We start from the raw sequence: 17,389 nt of genomic DNA on the forward strand, positions 1-17,389 counted from the left end.
GCAAATTTGAAAAAATGTGAAGTAGATCCAAAATTTCGGAAGTAGATTTCAAAATTTAACTTTCAGAACATTTATTTACAAAAATCTATTCTAAACAAATTATTTTTCTTTACTTTTCTTATTATGATCTTTTCCAAAAAAACCTTTCTCATCTAGTGGTTGTAACGGTACTTTGGGATAAAACGGTTAATTCAGCATAATCTAACAAATTTTTGATCAGGAATTCTTCAAAATCAGTCAACATTACTTTGATAAACTTTGTTTATATCTTGAATTCGAAGAATAATTGACATCCATTCATCTTTTGGGAGTTCAGTTGAGCTTTATTTCTCAATGCCTCGACCAGATTGAAAATTGAAGTTAAATCCATTTCTCTAAATTTATTATTTGAAAAATATTTTTCAATCAAGAAATAGAAGTAGATCCTGAAAAAGAGAAGTACGGAAGTAGATTTTATCGATCGAAGTAAAGTCCGAACCCTGGATGGTAGACACTGATTTCTATAAGACTCTGGATAGTGGATTCCCAAAAAATTATACCTATCAATTTTGTTGCTCCAATTGAAGCTGACATTAGGTTGTACCTGTGCACAGTTCTATCTCGCTCTATACATAGGAAAGATAGAGATAGATTGTACATACGTCTAAAAATAATCTTCTAATGCCATAAACAAATGACGCAAAAGATGTTGTACTGAATAATGCACCAGCGCACAATTCTATCTCACTTTTGTCAAAGGAAAAAGATAGATGAACTGATTATAGCAGTGCTTCAATTGGAGTTAACATTTTTTATAATGAATCCACTATCCAGTGTTTTATAGAAATCAGTGATGGTGATGAAAATGAAAATCTAGTACAAGAAATACAAACAGCACATTGACATCTTCTGGTTAAGAAACGAACGTGTAGATGTAAATTGTATTTGATCTACTAATTAGTCTTCGACTTCCATTGAGGTGGTTACCGATCTAAAAGAACTGAAAATCAATAATCGTTATTCTGTTTGTTTGACATTAGCTCTTTATAGTTGTCAACTTTGAAGAAGGTCCAAGAGACATGTGCGCAACCGAGAGAACACATGAAGTTCACATATTGAACACATAAAGAGTAGTTTCATCTCTCGTCAAGTTTTCGTGCACATTCGAAGCTGCATTTTTTTATCATCACGAAGAATTTTCTTTTCGTTTTTTCTAGTCAATTTTACAGAAAAAAAAATAATTCTTCCTAATTTCGTTAAGTTTTTTACTGTAGAAATTTTCGATTTAAAACATTTATGTATGCTGTATGCTGCAGTGAACGAGAACTTGGTCAGGGTCTGCAAAATTTTATTCAAACTTAACGAAAACTCTTGACATTTGATGTTCTTTCGTTTGGGAGGACAGTTTTGGTCTTTCCTTAAGTTAGATAGATGTATGTATCGGAAAATACACAAAAAACTAAAAACATATGATTGAATAGTTTTGACGAAGATTGAACGAACAGTTTTGAATCGGACTATCAGTTAGTATTTGTAATATGTACTGTATGAAGTATGTACATTGTACATGTTATTTCTTAACATCTCAAATTCTTCTCAACCTACTCCATACTTAACCATTTGAAATTTCTAACTTCCTCTCTTACGTAACGGTATATTTTCTTACTACAATTATTATTTCTTAATTATAAATATGATTAATATTTAAGTACAAAAAGAAGAAAAAATATTCATCAAAATCATAAAATATTTTTAACGAAACCATAAAATTACTTGCCCTTAAAAATTGAAAAAAAATGACCATTTTAACTAAATTGCGTATATCACATATTGAGATCCGGCTCGGTTGGACTTATCGGTGACATTTCAACGCTGTCCAGCAGCGGAGTCTTCTCCTCACTACAACTACTACTATGCGGATCATCTGAAGCCCTCGTAGTCGTCGACCCAAATATCCTTGCAATGTCACTATAATGACGTCTCGGTGATTCTTCGGTAGAGCTCGAAACATCATCATCATCTCCATTCGAATCGATGTAGTTGAGTGCATGATCTAAACTCTTAAAGACCGAATTTCTAACATTACACGTTATTGTTGGCCCTGAAGGTAGAACAGCCATTGAGGTGGTCTTCTTTTTGGTCCTTGTTGTCGTTGTTGTTGTTGTTAATGTGACACGATTTATGGAACATGTACTCAGGCTTTTCAAAGATTTATTGTCATCTTGATGGTTAAAAGTTTCGTCTTCAGAGAAACATTCTCCGCCAATACCATTGCCTCCATTACCAACTGTATTAGTAATTGCGGTTTGCCGAAGTTTTGACAGTCCGAAAAGATGACGTTCGGAGTGTGACTTACGACTGTCGATAGTTGTAGGCATACCCAGATCACCCAGGTCTTCACTTTTCGAGCTACAATATCGTCGGTGTGATGACGATCCCCCACTACAATTGTTGGAGATTTCATTCACCGAACTACCCCGATTTAGCCCATGACGGGTAAACGATGATGACGAAGACGACGAAAGAGGCGAAGAAGCTTCGTAGTGATTGTCTCTTAGTGAAGATGGGGAAAGGCGGCATGGCGACGGAGAATGATTAGGCGATTCCAATAGTGAATCATTAGACTTTGCTATGCGATTCTTCCGATAGAACTTACTATCCCGCCAGAGCGTGTGTCTACTGTCCCTTTGCTGGGAACCAGCATTTGTTTGATTTGGCGGTGGTTCAACGGCTACCGTCACACTGCTAGTGGTTTTACTAATTCGACTAAACGATGAATGCGTAAGTTTCTTATATTTCTCACTGTTGTTAATGTTTACCCTGTTTTCGGAATTTGTACGATTTTGTATCGGAATGAAAGCGCTATCGATGCGCTGCTCCTCTTCCAACGACCGAAAAGCCAAACGATTGGCATTTTTCAAATGATGTTTTGACTGTTTGCGATTCGGTGACATATCCTCAAAGGAGCATACCCTGTATTTTTGTGAGAAAACCTCAATGGTGCCGGAGCGTTTCGACGGGGAGGTGGTGTATATAGAATTCTGGTCATTGACCAGAATTTTCGGCGGGTCAAATTGAAGATTGGACGTGGACGCTGAGGTGGTAATTTGAATTTTAGGCGAGAGAGTGACAGGAAATTGTTGTGGACGATTATGATTGTTACTTCCCGAAGTGGTAGTAAAGGAATTCTCATCGATGGCAAGGAAATTCGGTGAACCTTCTCGACAAGGTGTCGAAATAGCCGAATCGTTAGATTGTCCATTTGTCGAGACCGTTGCTAGTTCCAGGCAAGTTTCACTTCCAGCTGTTGTGGTGGCTATAATGATATCCTCAACCCCTTCATCAATTGGTGATGTAATGGATTGGAAACTGCTCAAACGAAAACTTGACGAACCGATGGATAAGTCACCATCGGTCAGTGACCCAAAGGCTGAATCTTGCGAAGGATTGCTGCGACCGTATTTTAAGCACTTTAACGAGTACTCTAAGCGACGACTTTTTGAATTCTTATAGCTGCACATGTCAGCGGTAAGCTGATGATTGAATGAGGTAGTGGCAGTGCCAAGAGTTACTTGACCTGATGTCGATAGCTCGACTGCATCATCATAACAATTGTCTCCTGCCCCTATACCACCACCACCACCACCAACGGTACCACCGCCGCTTCCACCACGAGATGTGGTTGCTGTGGAGGCCTCACTTGAACTACTTCCGTCTGCACTAGGGTTACATTGTGCTGGTTCTTCATTGATACATGCCCCGGTGGCAGTGGTGGTGGAGGCGGAGGATGTTTCATTGATTGAGCTGCTATTGTCATCCGAGTTTAGGTTATGTTCACAAAAATGTGGTGGGAAAGTGAGTGGATCGTATTGGGAATGCTGATGCTCATGCTGATGATGCTGGTGCTGTTGTGGGTGGTGATGGTGCTGCTGCTGTTGGTGGCGATGGTTGTGATGATGTAGATTAAAGGGATGCTTATAACAACTGTGGTTATTGCCCGTAACCACAATCTCGTCCAACAGGCCTTCCTCAGAGTCGCTTGATATATCAAATGAATCCATTGTCCTGCTGGATGCATGTGTGATCCATATTTGTTATGCAAAAAAAGGAAGATAAAAACAGAGAGAGAGAGAGAAAAGAGATTGCTATTAGATTTTGTTATCAACCATGACAAGGATATGTAGATATAGTGTGTTATAGTGTTACAATACAAGTTTAGACTTTTTAGAGGAATGTTTTTGGGCCTATTTTTAATTAAATTAGCAAAAAAGTGTTGTTGTTGTTGTTGCTTTTCTAATTAGGTTATAAAAATAATACATTATACATTGAGGTGTGCCTAGTCAACTGGATACATTATACTTTGTGTGTGTGTGGAGCTGTAGATATGGGTGCTCTACGGGGAGTACTTATAAAAACAGTATGTATGCAACCACAAGTAACTAACAACTGTGGTTCATGCTGAGTTCCACACAACATTCCAGAGGATAGAGCATGCTTTTTCTGGTTAGATAATGATGAGTATAAAAACAAACTACAAACAAAGTGGAAGTATAAAGGAGTGATGGGAGTTGGGAGATACTAGGAATTCTTGGATGGAAGATAATATTTTTAAATTAGGTTTGTATACAAAGTTGTTGATGCTGCTGAGTTGTGCAAAATATAGTTTGAGTGCCGGTAAGTAAAATGAAAATTATATATTCAATCAATTTTTATTAATAAGGTGCAGATAGGTTTTTATTTCATTCAAAACTAAGCTTTATTGCAATTTATGGTAGCATAAAGTTTTTTTTTTTTTTTAAATCGATGCTTAATTTACTAATGTGCCTAGTTATTGTTATTTTCAAATTTGAAAAAATAAACGCAGTTTATCACGTTTAATTCAAGAGAATTGATGTTAAGATAAAACTTAAGAGAAATAAGTTGTTGTTGTTAAAAATGATTTATAATGACACAAATTTGAACTTGAAATAGTTTTGTATCTTTTAATAATATAGAAGTCTTTGAGATATTGCTTATTTCACGCTGAAAAATTGATTTTAGTTTAAAAAAAAAACTAAAAAGGTTACTTTGTCTTAGTTCAAAACGGTTTATTTTAGGTTTCCTGTAAAATTTTTGTTTTCGAGTAATATAATATAAAAGTGCTGGTTGATTTGAAAATATTGAAATTATGCCGACTTTCATTTTTTAATTAAAAATACTTGACATTTAAAAAATAATTTCTACTGAGCAGATAAAACTTTTAGCATTTCACAGCTTTTTGTTTAGTAGCTCTTTTAAAATGTATTTAAAATTTACTTCATTAAATTTTCCTTTGTCTTCAGTATTTAAATCCGTTTAATTTTTTTTTTTAGTTTCGTTACTATATCTTACCTTATTCACCGAAGCTTTTACATATAAAGACAAATTCTGCATATATGTGGGTCACTGTGGTGTATGGGTACCATTTTTTTTCTATTAGCTTATATAATTGACTTCTTATTATGAAAGAAAATGATAGAAACGTACGCCACGTCATATCTTGTCGAGATTTTAAGAAAAAAACTAATAATTATTCTTTTTTTTAAATAATTTTTATTGGTTAAAACAAAAATATTTTTTGAGCTGTTAAGCTATTTTTGAAATATCTTTAAAATTTATCTTAAACCAGTTTCCAAAAAATTCTTCAACCAGTTCTTTACATTGGATTTTCAAAAATTGAAAAATTTATATAAAAATCCAAACTATGAGTTTGAATTTGATGAATTTTGTATACAATTTTTTTTTTCAAATTGGAATATTCGCTTAGAAGAAAATGAGCTGTCCAACATCCATATTTGGAAACGCCACATTTTTTACCTCATGTAACTTTCACTATGCAAATAATTTTTATTGTTTCAAGACTTTAAAGATGTGCATACAGATGCCATTTTAATTATAAAGTTTACTTCCTTCTTAATGAATTTTTAAAACTTATTTTGTATTCTTTTATGAATTTTTATTTTAAAGGCTTTAGGCATTTAATATTCTAAGCAATTTCTGTCATAAGAACAATTACGTGCGACCCAGTCGTGCACTTTATGTAGTCTTAGAGCATGTTCATTTTTATACAAGCAGAATTATTGTTAGCTTGATTATTTTAGAAACAAAAGAACACAAAACAATTCGTACTTTAAATACATTTTAAACACAAAATTATGTCTTTTTCAAGATAATTAGTATTAACTAGCATGAACACTAGTATTTTTATCTACGTTCACAATTTCAAGAATAAGTCAAACAAAATGCAGAAAAGATAAATCAAACATAATTTTAGAGATTTTCTTATATTTCCCAATAAAACGAGTACCTACAAAGATTCTGTGTAAGGAATTTTTAGTTCGTATTATTCTCTTTTGAAATACTTTCGTCAAAATCTGTTAAAATGTTTTGGAAAAAGTATGAAATAACAAACAAGTACAAAGTAACAACGTTCTCAAAATAAGACAAAAGATATTTATACAGACGCATTATTAATAAAAAAATAGAAAAAAATAGTTAATATCGGGATAACTATTTGAAATAGTTAAAAATCGTTATTTGTGACTATTTTAATAATCAATAGAAGTACTGGTATTCTCCAAAATAACTAATAAATAGTCAATTTAAACTATTAAAATAATTAATTTGTGAAAATTTACATAGTCAATAATTGACTATTTAAAATAAATATCCCCATTTAAACTATTTTTTCTCTGAGTGAAATAATAAGTACTAACATTTTTTAAACATTTGTTTTAAAAGTATATTTTTTTTTTGCAGAGTAGATATGGATAGGATACATTGAAATATTGCTTGCAAAAAGCGTTTATTCGAATTGGAACCACAATTTAAAGAGAACTTCCAAAAGTCTTATTTAAAAAAATCAATTTTCAAATTAGGTCACTGTGACGTATGAGTAACATTTTATTATTGGAGCTGTTACGTTTTGGAAATAAGTTGATTTAATTTTGATAATCACAAGTTGCCTAGAATGTTAAAACTTTATTCATATAAAATAATAATAAAAAAAGAAGACATTTAAGAAGACTTAGAATTTTGTGAAAATAAATATTAACTAAAAAAAAAAACTACTGTAGGTATTTGTCTTTATTTTTAAAACTTTTCGTAATAAAGTATTAATTTTAAATTATTGGACACATTTACATATTGTAAATTAAGTTACAAAAAAATGTACCGTAAAACAGTTTTCACAGTTTAGAAAAAATCTAAACAAAAAATCAAACGAGAGCTGTTTTTCATTTGATTCTAGAAAGATCCATATTTTGAAGCAACTAAGAACTCTAGGTCTCTGGTTTTTAAATTACAAAACTTTCTCACAACCTGCACGTTTATTTGCAGAATCATGACAAAGTTCGCAAGTATGTATCTATAAAGAACTCTAATATATTTCGCTTTTCTTAGGCATATTATATATTATATATTGCATTATTTATTTTCTAGAGTTATAATTTCTATAATTTCTTGAGAGCGCACATGTTTTGAATGCAAGTTATATTTTTAATACACACGTGAGAACCTTATTTATTGCTAATTTTTCACAACCTTTTAAAAGTTATTGTGTATACCTATAAAATGACATTACAGTCTAACTGCCTACGTGTTTTAGTTTTTCGCCTGAACTTTTTTTTAGCCTTTAACAAATCACCTAACAATAAACATAAAATAAGACACCAATAAAAATATCAAACCAAAAAAAAAAAATTACTTTCTTAGCATTTTGAAGCTACATCTACCAAAATATAAAAATAAGTCTAATAATAACGTGAGTGTTTAGGCCAACAGAAAAAAAAAAAGAAAAACCAACTCTTTAATTACGTGTAAATTTTATGTGTCAGCCAGATAGCCATAACAACTTAACAGCTAAAATCAGCCGTTCCTTGACAAATAAGCTTTTTTATTTTACTTAGCCCAAAATGTTGGTATACATAATGGCAAATGGCATAATCCAAAAAAAAAAAATTAGTTGCAGAAAATAATTTTTTGCACCCTCATTTTTGTTTGAGTAGGCGTAGATACTTATACAAATTTACACAAAAAAAAAAAAAAATATACAAAAGTACATACTACCATTACAAAGTTCATGTCTCTTTTTTTGTTATTTAATTAATTTATTTTTTTTTGTTTTTATTTTGTAACTATTTACATGTGAGATTGAGTTGTAGAGTAGATACAGGTTGCTCTTTTTTTTTTTTTTTGATAAACTTACCCCTACGTGTGTCATTATCTGTCATTCTCTGTGTAGTGGTAGTAGTAGTAGTAGAGTGGTACATTCAACACAATCCAGTTAAATCTTTTTTATTGGCTTAGTTAGGTTTTAATTTATTCTTTTTTTTTTTATTTTTTTGTTTATTTAATTTAATTTTTTTTTGGTGGAAGGATGGGTAATTAAATCAAACGAAACACTTCATAGGGTGCAGGCGGAAAACTGTTATTTTTTTTTTTGATTGTTTGTTTCAAAGTATAATTTTGACACAAATTACAATAATAAACAAAAATGTAAATTTTATTATTCACAAGAAACAAATTTAATTTTTTTGTTGTAAAAAGGATTATAAAGGATTTTTATATATAAATTTGTTTTGCATGCAGGGATTTTTTTATATGAACGACATAAACAAAAAAAAAATCTAATATGAAAGAACTTTTGAGCGACACACTGATGTGCGGTTTGTCACACATGTATCAGTCGCATAATCAGTCCACATGGAAAACACGAACACGAAATATATGAAAAAAACATATACAAAATATAGGTATATACGATTATAATAATTATAAAGTAGATAGAGAGAGAACTAGGATGTAAAATGCTACCCTTTTGTTCTATGTAAGGTATATAGTTTTTTTTTTTTTTAATTTTTAAGGTAATTTTCGTGTGAACATAATGAACAGAGGGACATAATAGGAGGTGTGAAGAAAAGGACGAAATATGGTTGGTGTGGGTGAAAAGGAAACAAAATAAAACAAAAAAACCGAAAAAAAAATATACAAAAAAGCGTAAAACACTTACCCAACCCTTCGGTCGCGGGGTGTCGATGGCGGTGTGCATGGGGAGCTTGTTTCGCTAAATGAGCTGCCTAAGGATGCAGTTTGTCGCTTTTTTACGGCAAGCAGCAAATTAAGGGTTGATCTACTTAGACTTGGTTTGATTGTCTGGAAAGAAGGAGTAACAAGCAATTTATATAGTATAGTTTTTAATGAGTTTTCTTGTTATAGTGTAATTAATTTGTTGTTAGTATTTTTCTATGTTTTTGATACTTACACTAAAGCATGGACCTCTAAGTTCACGCAAATCAATATTACGGAAAAGATCGCACAGCACAAGTTCCTCCACTGAAGGACATTGGCCTCCTGGTGGATCAAAGATTAATCCCAGAATTTCCAAAATCTGAAATTATAAAGAAATGAAGCTCAGCTATTGGTTTATACAATAAAAAAAAGAAGAAAAAACGGAACCCTTTTAGATTTCTGAATGTTAAATAATTCTGAATGTTAATAATTTTCCCAAGGTACCCATGAATGGGTGACCTTGAGTGCCTAGTTCCTCAGATACGGACGGATTGACTATTGACGAACTCTGCAGATAAAATAAGAACGAAATGTTAGATCCCTTAATTGTAACGAAATATTACACTCCAAGTTCTGATGATACAAAATTCCCCGACTAAAAGCGCACTACCAAATCTAACCACTCGTCGACCCATTTCAGGGATACCTAATCCACGCAACCAGAGTGTACATTTAAACGTATTAATCCGTCAAACAGAGAGACTGCAATCTAAACAACCGATCTACACTACCAACAATCAACATCAGCAAGAGTTAGTAGCTTTTAAAATCGAATTTTCATACAATTTAATGTTTTGATTTTTATGATTCACATTATGTATTTACAGTAAAATAAACAGGAAAACTAAGAAGAAGCAATAAACGTAAGTGGAAACCAGAAGTTTGCTAGCCTTACAACATTTTTTTTTGTCAAAAAGGTCAAAAATATACTGAAAAAAATTGTTTGTCGAATATCATCATATGACACATGTTTTCAAGGTATTTCTTGATGCTGATTCTAATGACATAAAAATAAAGTCAATACGATTGCTCTATTAAAAGTTATAGCCGATTGAAAACAAGGGTGCTTGTTTTTTTACTTCAACAGGTAAAATATAACCGAAACCCATGGGAAAACATGCTACACTGATGAAATTCGGGATGAAGGTTTTAGATAAAGCAGGGAAAAAGGATTCATAAAGTTCTTAAAATTATTTTTGTTGAAAGGGTGTTTTTTTGATGGGTTAAGTTGTGTGTGAGGAAGGTATCATAACAGCTGACTTAAATTTGATTAATTTTTAAAACTTTGTGTAAATGTTTTGGTTGGTATAAGAATTAAGACTCTAAAAAGTGTAGAAAATTATCTTGAGTGAAAGGGTGTTTTTTTTTTAAGAAATGATGAAATTCGGAATTAGTACCACAAAAACTAGGAAAAAATTGTTACACTAATAAAGTTTAGTAAAAATGTTTCATTTATAACAGAAACCAAGAACCTAAAAAGTCTATACAAATATTTTAGGTTAAAGGGTGTTTTTTTGGGAAATAGGTAAAAATCCGCAATAAGTCCGATAAAATCAATGGTATAAATGGTACCCTTACGAAATTCATTAAATATGTTCTCTTTCCAATGGAAATTACGAATAATGTAAGTCTATACATTTTTTTTTATGTGAAAGGGTGTTTTTTTTAGATGTAAAGAAAATATGGGTATGTTTGAAAAAGTGTGTAATACTAGAGTATTAGTGGAAGCCTATTGAAATTTAGCAATGATGCTACTTTTAAGATAAGAAACAAGAATCTAAAGTGTCTATAAAAATATCATGGTTAAAAGGGTGTTTTTTTGAGTGAAAACAAAAATGATGGGTCACCCTAGTGAATTTGGTAAAAACATTAATTTGGAATAGAAAGCAAGAATAAAGAGTTTTTATAAAAAAAATTTTGTTGAAAGGGTGTTTTTTCGAAGAGACAGTAAAATCTGCATCTGGTCTAAAAAAGCCAATGATTCATTTTATTTCTGGTTTTGATGACAAATTTACCTGTACTTTATGTCAATATCCAACGAACTGCTTCGTCCTGTTTTTGAAAACATGGGGAGTAGCCATAATGAACATACTCGCGCATAGCCTTCTGTCACAATTTACATTTTTGTTTTCCATATTTTTTGTAAACAAATACGTTGAATTTACACAAAAATATTTTAAAAACTGTTTTTATTCAATTCACAATTCGTTTGCCACATTTTTATTAAGTGAAAATTAATTTAATTTTTTGATCAACCTTGCATCCATGTTGTTTACATTTTATTCTGAGAAATTAGCTCATGTCGTGCGGTTCAGAGCGTACAGCATATGCATATGTATATGTTTTTAGACCCGCTAAATCCGAATTTTAAGTCCGTTTGGCCCGATCACCCTCCAGTTTTGAGCTGTGACTGCATTTTGTTTGAATTTTTATGACTTTTTTGACTCATTTTTTGCTCATAACAGGAGCGTGAACGGTCCAAACGGACTTGAAATTCGGATTTAGCGGGTCCAAAACCATATAAAAAGATAGGTCTGGTCCTATTTTTTTTTGTGCACCGGTGTTATGAATGCCGACAGCAACATTATATCAAACAGAAAGCTTGTAAAATAGCTCTGCAGAAAAGGACCAGATCTACCAGCGAGCTCTACAAGCAAAAAACAACAGAGGAATCAGCTTCTTAATAGAACACGAGAAAGAAGCGGCCGAGAAAATAGAGGAATTCTACAGTATGAATCAGGATCGGAAGTTTTATTAGATGGCAAAAAGCACATCTTATGGTAGGTAACAAACCTTGTATGAAAACCTTCAAAGACGAAAAAGATAACTTCGTTGTCTAGTCACAAATGATTTTGAGGATATGGAAAAATCACTTCTATTCTACAAGCTGTACATTGTACTTGGGTTTTTCATTTAGATTGTACAGTGTACAATCTAAATGAAAAACCCAAGTCCTCCCCAAGAAAGATAGCATCTTTCAAAGTTGTAGATGAAATTCAGAAAATTCGTGTCCCCTGGGCAAAATAAAGGAACCTCTGCTACTTTGGTCAGAGAAGTCAATATACCAGTAAAGCTATCTCTCCAGCGCCTGGTGCAGAGGCTTGGACCTTAAGAGCTTAAGTGAAGAAGATAGGACACCAGTTATTCTTGATTGATTTGTGTGGTCTTCCTCTATTCGGTTTTCTTATATACATTCTATCTGTATATTCAAAGGGAAGACATTTAAGGCTTCTCTCAAAGAATCTAGAAACCCCCTAATTATCCCGGTCTTCAAAACAAGTTCAAAATTGTATTTATACTTTATATTTGTATTGAAAAAAAAAATGTTTTCTTTTCTATCCCGGTCTTAGAATGAAAACATGGACAAGGACATTGATAAAGTCCAAGGAAAACTCTTCGAATTGAGAAAGATTCTTCGAGTAGTTTTCCAACCAGTCAGCATTTTTGTATGGATAAGAATGAAATGTTCAAAACAAGAAGCCTTATATTGAATATTTCTGAATGCATCAATAACTTCAACATAAAAAAAATCGTCCCATAAGCTATATACTGATAGTTAAATTGATATTTTTTTTTATAAATATAAACTTACCTGTGGATATTGCTCTAGATCCATTTCAAGAACTCTCATGGACGGTTTTGGTGTGGTCATCTCTTGGCCAGTGCACATCTCATAAAGTAAATGGCCGAAACAAATGATATCTACATTCTCGATGTCTGTGGTTGAACGTGACCACATAATCGCATTGATGCGGGAACTTAACCCTAAAAGGCCATTCTCTAGGCCAGAGAGTCTGTAATAAATAAATAAAAAAAAATATATATATATAAAGAATCCATAAAAAAAACGGAACTGTGTTCAAAGAAAAGGTTTCCCAAAAAGAATAAAAAAAAAAAAAAAACTGAAAACAAAACAAAAAAATAAAAAAACACAACAACATGAGGAAGGAAGGAAGGAAACCCGATTGAAGCAACATCAAAGGCCTTTAAACACGTATAGTCTTTAAAGTGAAGAACAGAATACAACATTATTTTCCCACACACATCCTTTGACAAATTCCAATATGGTTTACCACACACAGACTTGCCATGCCATAGCACATTTTTTTTCGCTCTCTATTTTTATTTTTTTATTGTCCTTAAATACTTTTGTGATCCTTAGATTCTTGCAGGCATCATAGATTTGCCATTGGTTCGTGTAAACGAGAAGCTAAAAAAAGGAGATTTTTTAGTTTCTGGAATACATTTTCGCGTGCTGCACTCTATCCTATAGCCATATTGAAGAACTATTTTTATACCACACAACTGCATACTTCCGCTTCCTTTGATCGTTTGGTATGTATGTTGTATAAGCTGAATTTATATTTTCGCACAACTTAATAGAAGGAAATAGAGAGAGAGAGAGAGAGAGAGGGGGTGAAAGAGAAGAGAGACGTCAAACGACTAGAACGAACGACCGACCAACAAACGCAGCATATATAAATAGTTAAAGGCATAGAGGTATGGAGTATGTCCTTGTTTCCTGAATGATGAAAACTGGCCTAGGCATAGGCATCATCTGTAATGGCACAAACATGGGTTCGACGTTCGCATAGGAAGTGTAAGTGGAAGTGGACTAGAGCCGGGTAATTATAAATCCATTAGCATATAAATTAGTAAAAGCTATTGCGGTTGGTTGCACAGCAGTGAGTGAATAAAACACCACACTCATGCAAAAGGTATGAACTTAGTTAAGCAGCAAAGCATAGTGGAGATGGAAATTAAAGTTTTTTTTTTTTATTTTTTGACTATGACTATCGCCTTTTAGGGACTAGAACTGATGTTTTTTGTTTTGTTTTTTTTTTTTTTGTTTAAGAGGAACTTAATTTTGGTTAATGTTTTTGAGTTTCATTTTAAATAAGCCAACTGGGGTACATAATTTGTTGAAGGTTAAAGGGATTTTCATGTGTGGTCAGTTGTTGTTGATGTTGGTGTAAGTAGAGTTATCAATAAATTAATTAGCTTTAAGGTTGTTTTTTTTGTTTTCTGTGGAACATGTTTTTGCTTTGAGTTAAATAGTTGGGATGTTTTTAGTGAAAAATAATGACTGTAGAGGGAGCTATGAAACCATTGTAAGGATTATGGAATAGTTTTCTTAAGCATAAATTCTGCTGAAACTGTTTTTAACCTTTCAAGGGGCTGATCCTTTTACACTTTAACTCAAAGATTTTTAATGTCAAAGTTAAAACCCAATTAAAAGCAAATGTTACTCGAAATGCAGTTTAGCTTTAATTTTTTTGCAAAAAGAAACAAAGGCATTAGAGTCAAAAATGTATAAGGTCACGAGAAATTTGTAGGCATGAAAAGTAACAGAAGTAAAAATGATTCAATGAGAAAACAATATGGAGTAAAATAAAAATGTACAGACTAAGTTCTGGTTCGAAGAACTCTACTTGAAAGGCTGTTTTTTAGGTCCAACTCTTTTAACTGAATACCAAAATAGTTACAGAGCAACAAAGTTGAAACATGTAAAAACTGATTTTAAAAACTTTTGTTGACGTCTATATTTTGTCATTTTAAAGATTCAGACCAAAGACATGACATTTTTAATTTCTAAAGCTGAATATACTTGCTGCCCAGACCCCTTCACTCTCCGACAATATAAATTGAAATTACTTCAAAAAAGGCTAAGATGGCTAATGAGAAGAGGCCTTAAAATGATTGATTATTTTGAATTTGTATTTAAAAAGGGTGACATAATCTATCAAAAAAAAAAAAAATATCTCAATCGCATTAAATCACTACCGAATTTATATAGAACACTTGAAAAAAATTTGCAGGGGGAAATTTGAACAAAAAAATACATTGCTTGGTAAACAACTTTTGCAACATCGGATGATGAAAAATTATAAAAATAGTAAATGCTTTTACTTGAAAAATTGTAAAATATGAACTTTTTTATCCACATTTCGTACATATCAAACCTGGTTTATACTTATTTATTTCATATTGCTGGAATTAACTATTTTTTATACATACGGGCGATCATTTTGGGATTTTTATTTGGAGATTTTGTCTTCACACCATTTGGATTTTTGGAATTTCCTTTTTGTGATTATGGGTTTTGGTCATTCCTCACTAAGCCTTTACAAATTTATGGTTTGAAAACATCAATTTAAGGAAGAGGCACAAGAAAGCAAGTAATTCATATTATTTTTTATATCTTAGACTTCAAGGTACCTACTATAAAAGCAAAAAAAAAAAAAAATCATGTCAAAAATGTCCAATTTTCGTCTAATTTCATATTACTAGAAGTTTATTCTCATATTCGTTTTACTTTAGGGAATACATTTTTAAAAAAAATGTGAAAAACGTGAAAAGTACGTATTCGCCATGGGGGACCAATTTTGTAGTTTATTCAAATTTAAACTTTCAGAATTTTAAAGAAGAAAAGTAACCGCCAAGAAAAAAAATTATAAACAACAGCTTAAATTATGAGGCACGCTTAGCACCTTTGGCGTGATAGTTTAAAACCATGGTTTATCCTGCAGCACCCTAAGGCAAAATGCAAATCCTGACAAAAAGCATGTTGGTTATAAAGCTAAAGCTACTGCACATAATTTATAACATTTAATGTAAAAAGTCATATAGTCATGTAAAATAAGAAGGATATTCATTAAGGAGAATATTAATGCCACATGAAGCTTGTATTTAATTTTTATTTCCTATATGATAACACTGTAAGGATAAGTAAAAAATAACAGATCAATATTTCAGATTTTTATTTTTGTTTTAAATTAAAATTCCCTACCTTATTGAAAAACAAACAACCAAAAGGCTTTTTTTAAAAATTCTCTTTCAATGATAAAAGAATAAAAACAACAAGTTGCTTAAAATTCTTCAGGGAAACTTAATCTATATTTTTTATTACACACAACAACCTGTCCTACATTCTGTTCGTAGCTTGTAGGTAGGAATACGAGTAAAAGTACATCTGCATTCCATCAGCATTGTCATGGGAGAAAAACTTTTCCCATTTTGTGCGTGCTTAATGTGCACACTGCACACACAAAAAAAAAAATAAAAATAAAAGAACTGCACTCAATTCTTTTGTTATATAGAAATTCCATCAATATATAAAAATTGCAAAGACTAAAATGTGCAGAGGCGATAGAACACAAAAAAAAAAAAACTAGATAGTTACCCATGCACATTCATTCAACTAGGTCTTTGAAATAGGTTTTCCTAAAAAGTTTTTTTTTTTTGAAAATAGAAAAATAAATTTATTCGAGGAATAGTCGTAGAGATGAAGTTGTATGGAAATGGTATTATTTTTCCCTTGAGAAACCTATCAAATGACGAATAAGGATCTGCAATAACAAAAGTGTACATTTTTAAAATTTATAATTTAAAATTTTGATTTTTTTTAATTGTAACCTTAAATTGGAGAGTTAAATTTAGTCTGAATTTATTTGAAACGACTTTAAAAGGTTAAATAAATTCAAATCTATTCTTGTCACAAAGCAGTCACGCGAATGTAAAGCTAAAAAAAATAGAAAAAAGGAACATGCATGTTTTTGAAACTTTTGCTTTTCCGTTTACACATGGGATTTATTTGACCATAATTATGTCGTGTTAAATTATTAGTTAAAGGTCTGGGTGTGAATTTTATCATCTTTAATAAAGACTTTTTACTCCATTAGGGCATACTTTTTACTTCGCAAAGTTCTAATTCAAAAATTTTCATCTTCAATGAAGACTTTTTACTCCATTAGGGCATACTTTTTACTTCGTAAAGTTCTCATTCAAAAAGTCTCATCATCAATGAAGACTTTTTAATCCATTAGGGCATACTTTTACTTCCCAAACTTTTTACTCCATAAAGGAATACTTTTTATCTCATAAGGTTCTCATCATAAAGTCTGATTTTGAATGAAAACTCTTTACTCCATGAGGGCTAAATTAAAGTTCGTAAAGTTCTCATTCATAAAGTCTCATCTTTAATGAAGACTTTTTACTCCATTTAGACATAGTTTTTCCTTCAAAAAGTTCTCATTCATAAAGTCGAATCTTCAATGAAGACTTTTTTACTCCATTTGGACATAATTTTTACATCAAAAAGTTCTCATTCATAAAGACGCATCTTCAATGAAGATTTTTTACTCCATTTGGACAAAATTTTTACTTTAAAAAGTTCTCATTCATAAAGTCGAATCTTCAATGAAGATTTTTTACTCCATTTGGACATAATTTTTACTTCAAAAAGTTCTAATTCATAAAGACGCATCTTGAATGAAGACTTTTTATTCCATTTAGACATAATTTTTCCTTTAAAAAGTTCTCA

At 31.6% G+C, this 17,389-nt stretch overlaps 2 protein-coding genes across 3 annotated transcripts in view; both read right to left on the minus strand.

Annotated features, from left to right (window-relative positions):
- Positions 1-1,540: 1,540 nt before the first annotated feature.
- LOC129906299 (uncharacterized) lies at positions 1,541-8,332 on the minus strand. Of its 2 annotated transcripts, none has more exons than XM_055981999.1 (2): positions 8,204-8,332; positions 1,541-4,044 (listed from the first exon to the last, which is right to left on the minus strand). In XM_055981999.1, exon 2 carries the CDS (start codon positions 4,038-4,040, stop codon positions 1,803-1,805), a length of 2,238 nt encoding a protein of 745 aa, XP_055837974.1. In that variant the 5' UTR covers positions 4,041-4,044; positions 8,204-8,332; the 3' UTR covers positions 1,541-1,802. The 2 variants fall into 2 exon arrangements, with proteins under 2 accessions (XP_055837974.1, XP_055837973.1); XM_055981998.1 differs by having other exon boundaries at positions 1,541-4,047; positions 8,204-8,321.
- The window catches only part of LOC129906300 (slowpoke-binding protein-like), a 57,519-nt gene continuing 48,427 nt past the window's right edge, over positions 8,298-17,389 (minus strand). The window contains exons 8-11 of the mRNA XM_055982000.1: positions 12,659-12,860; positions 9,260-9,385; positions 9,008-9,150; positions 8,298-8,422 (exon numbers count right to left, since the gene is read on the minus strand). Of these exons, the coding sequence (XP_055837975.1) occupies positions 8,383-8,422; positions 9,008-9,150; positions 9,260-9,385; positions 12,659-12,860 (511 nt within the window). The 3' untranslated portion in view covers positions 8,298-8,382. The remainder of the gene's footprint in view (positions 8,423-9,007; positions 9,151-9,259; positions 9,386-12,658; positions 12,861-17,389) is intronic.

The sequence above is a fragment of the Episyrphus balteatus genome, chromosome 1 (assembly GCF_945859705.1).
Source record: "Episyrphus balteatus chromosome 1, idEpiBalt1.1, whole genome shotgun sequence".
Classification (NCBI taxonomy): Eukaryota; Metazoa; Arthropoda; class Insecta; order Diptera; family Syrphidae; genus Episyrphus; species Episyrphus balteatus.

What these genes read in the sequence shown, in the direction of transcription:
- LOC129906299 (XM_055981999.1), bottom strand. Translation starts at nt 4,040, where the DNA reads ATGGATTCATTTGATATATCAAGCGACTCTGAGGAAGGCCTGTTGGAC.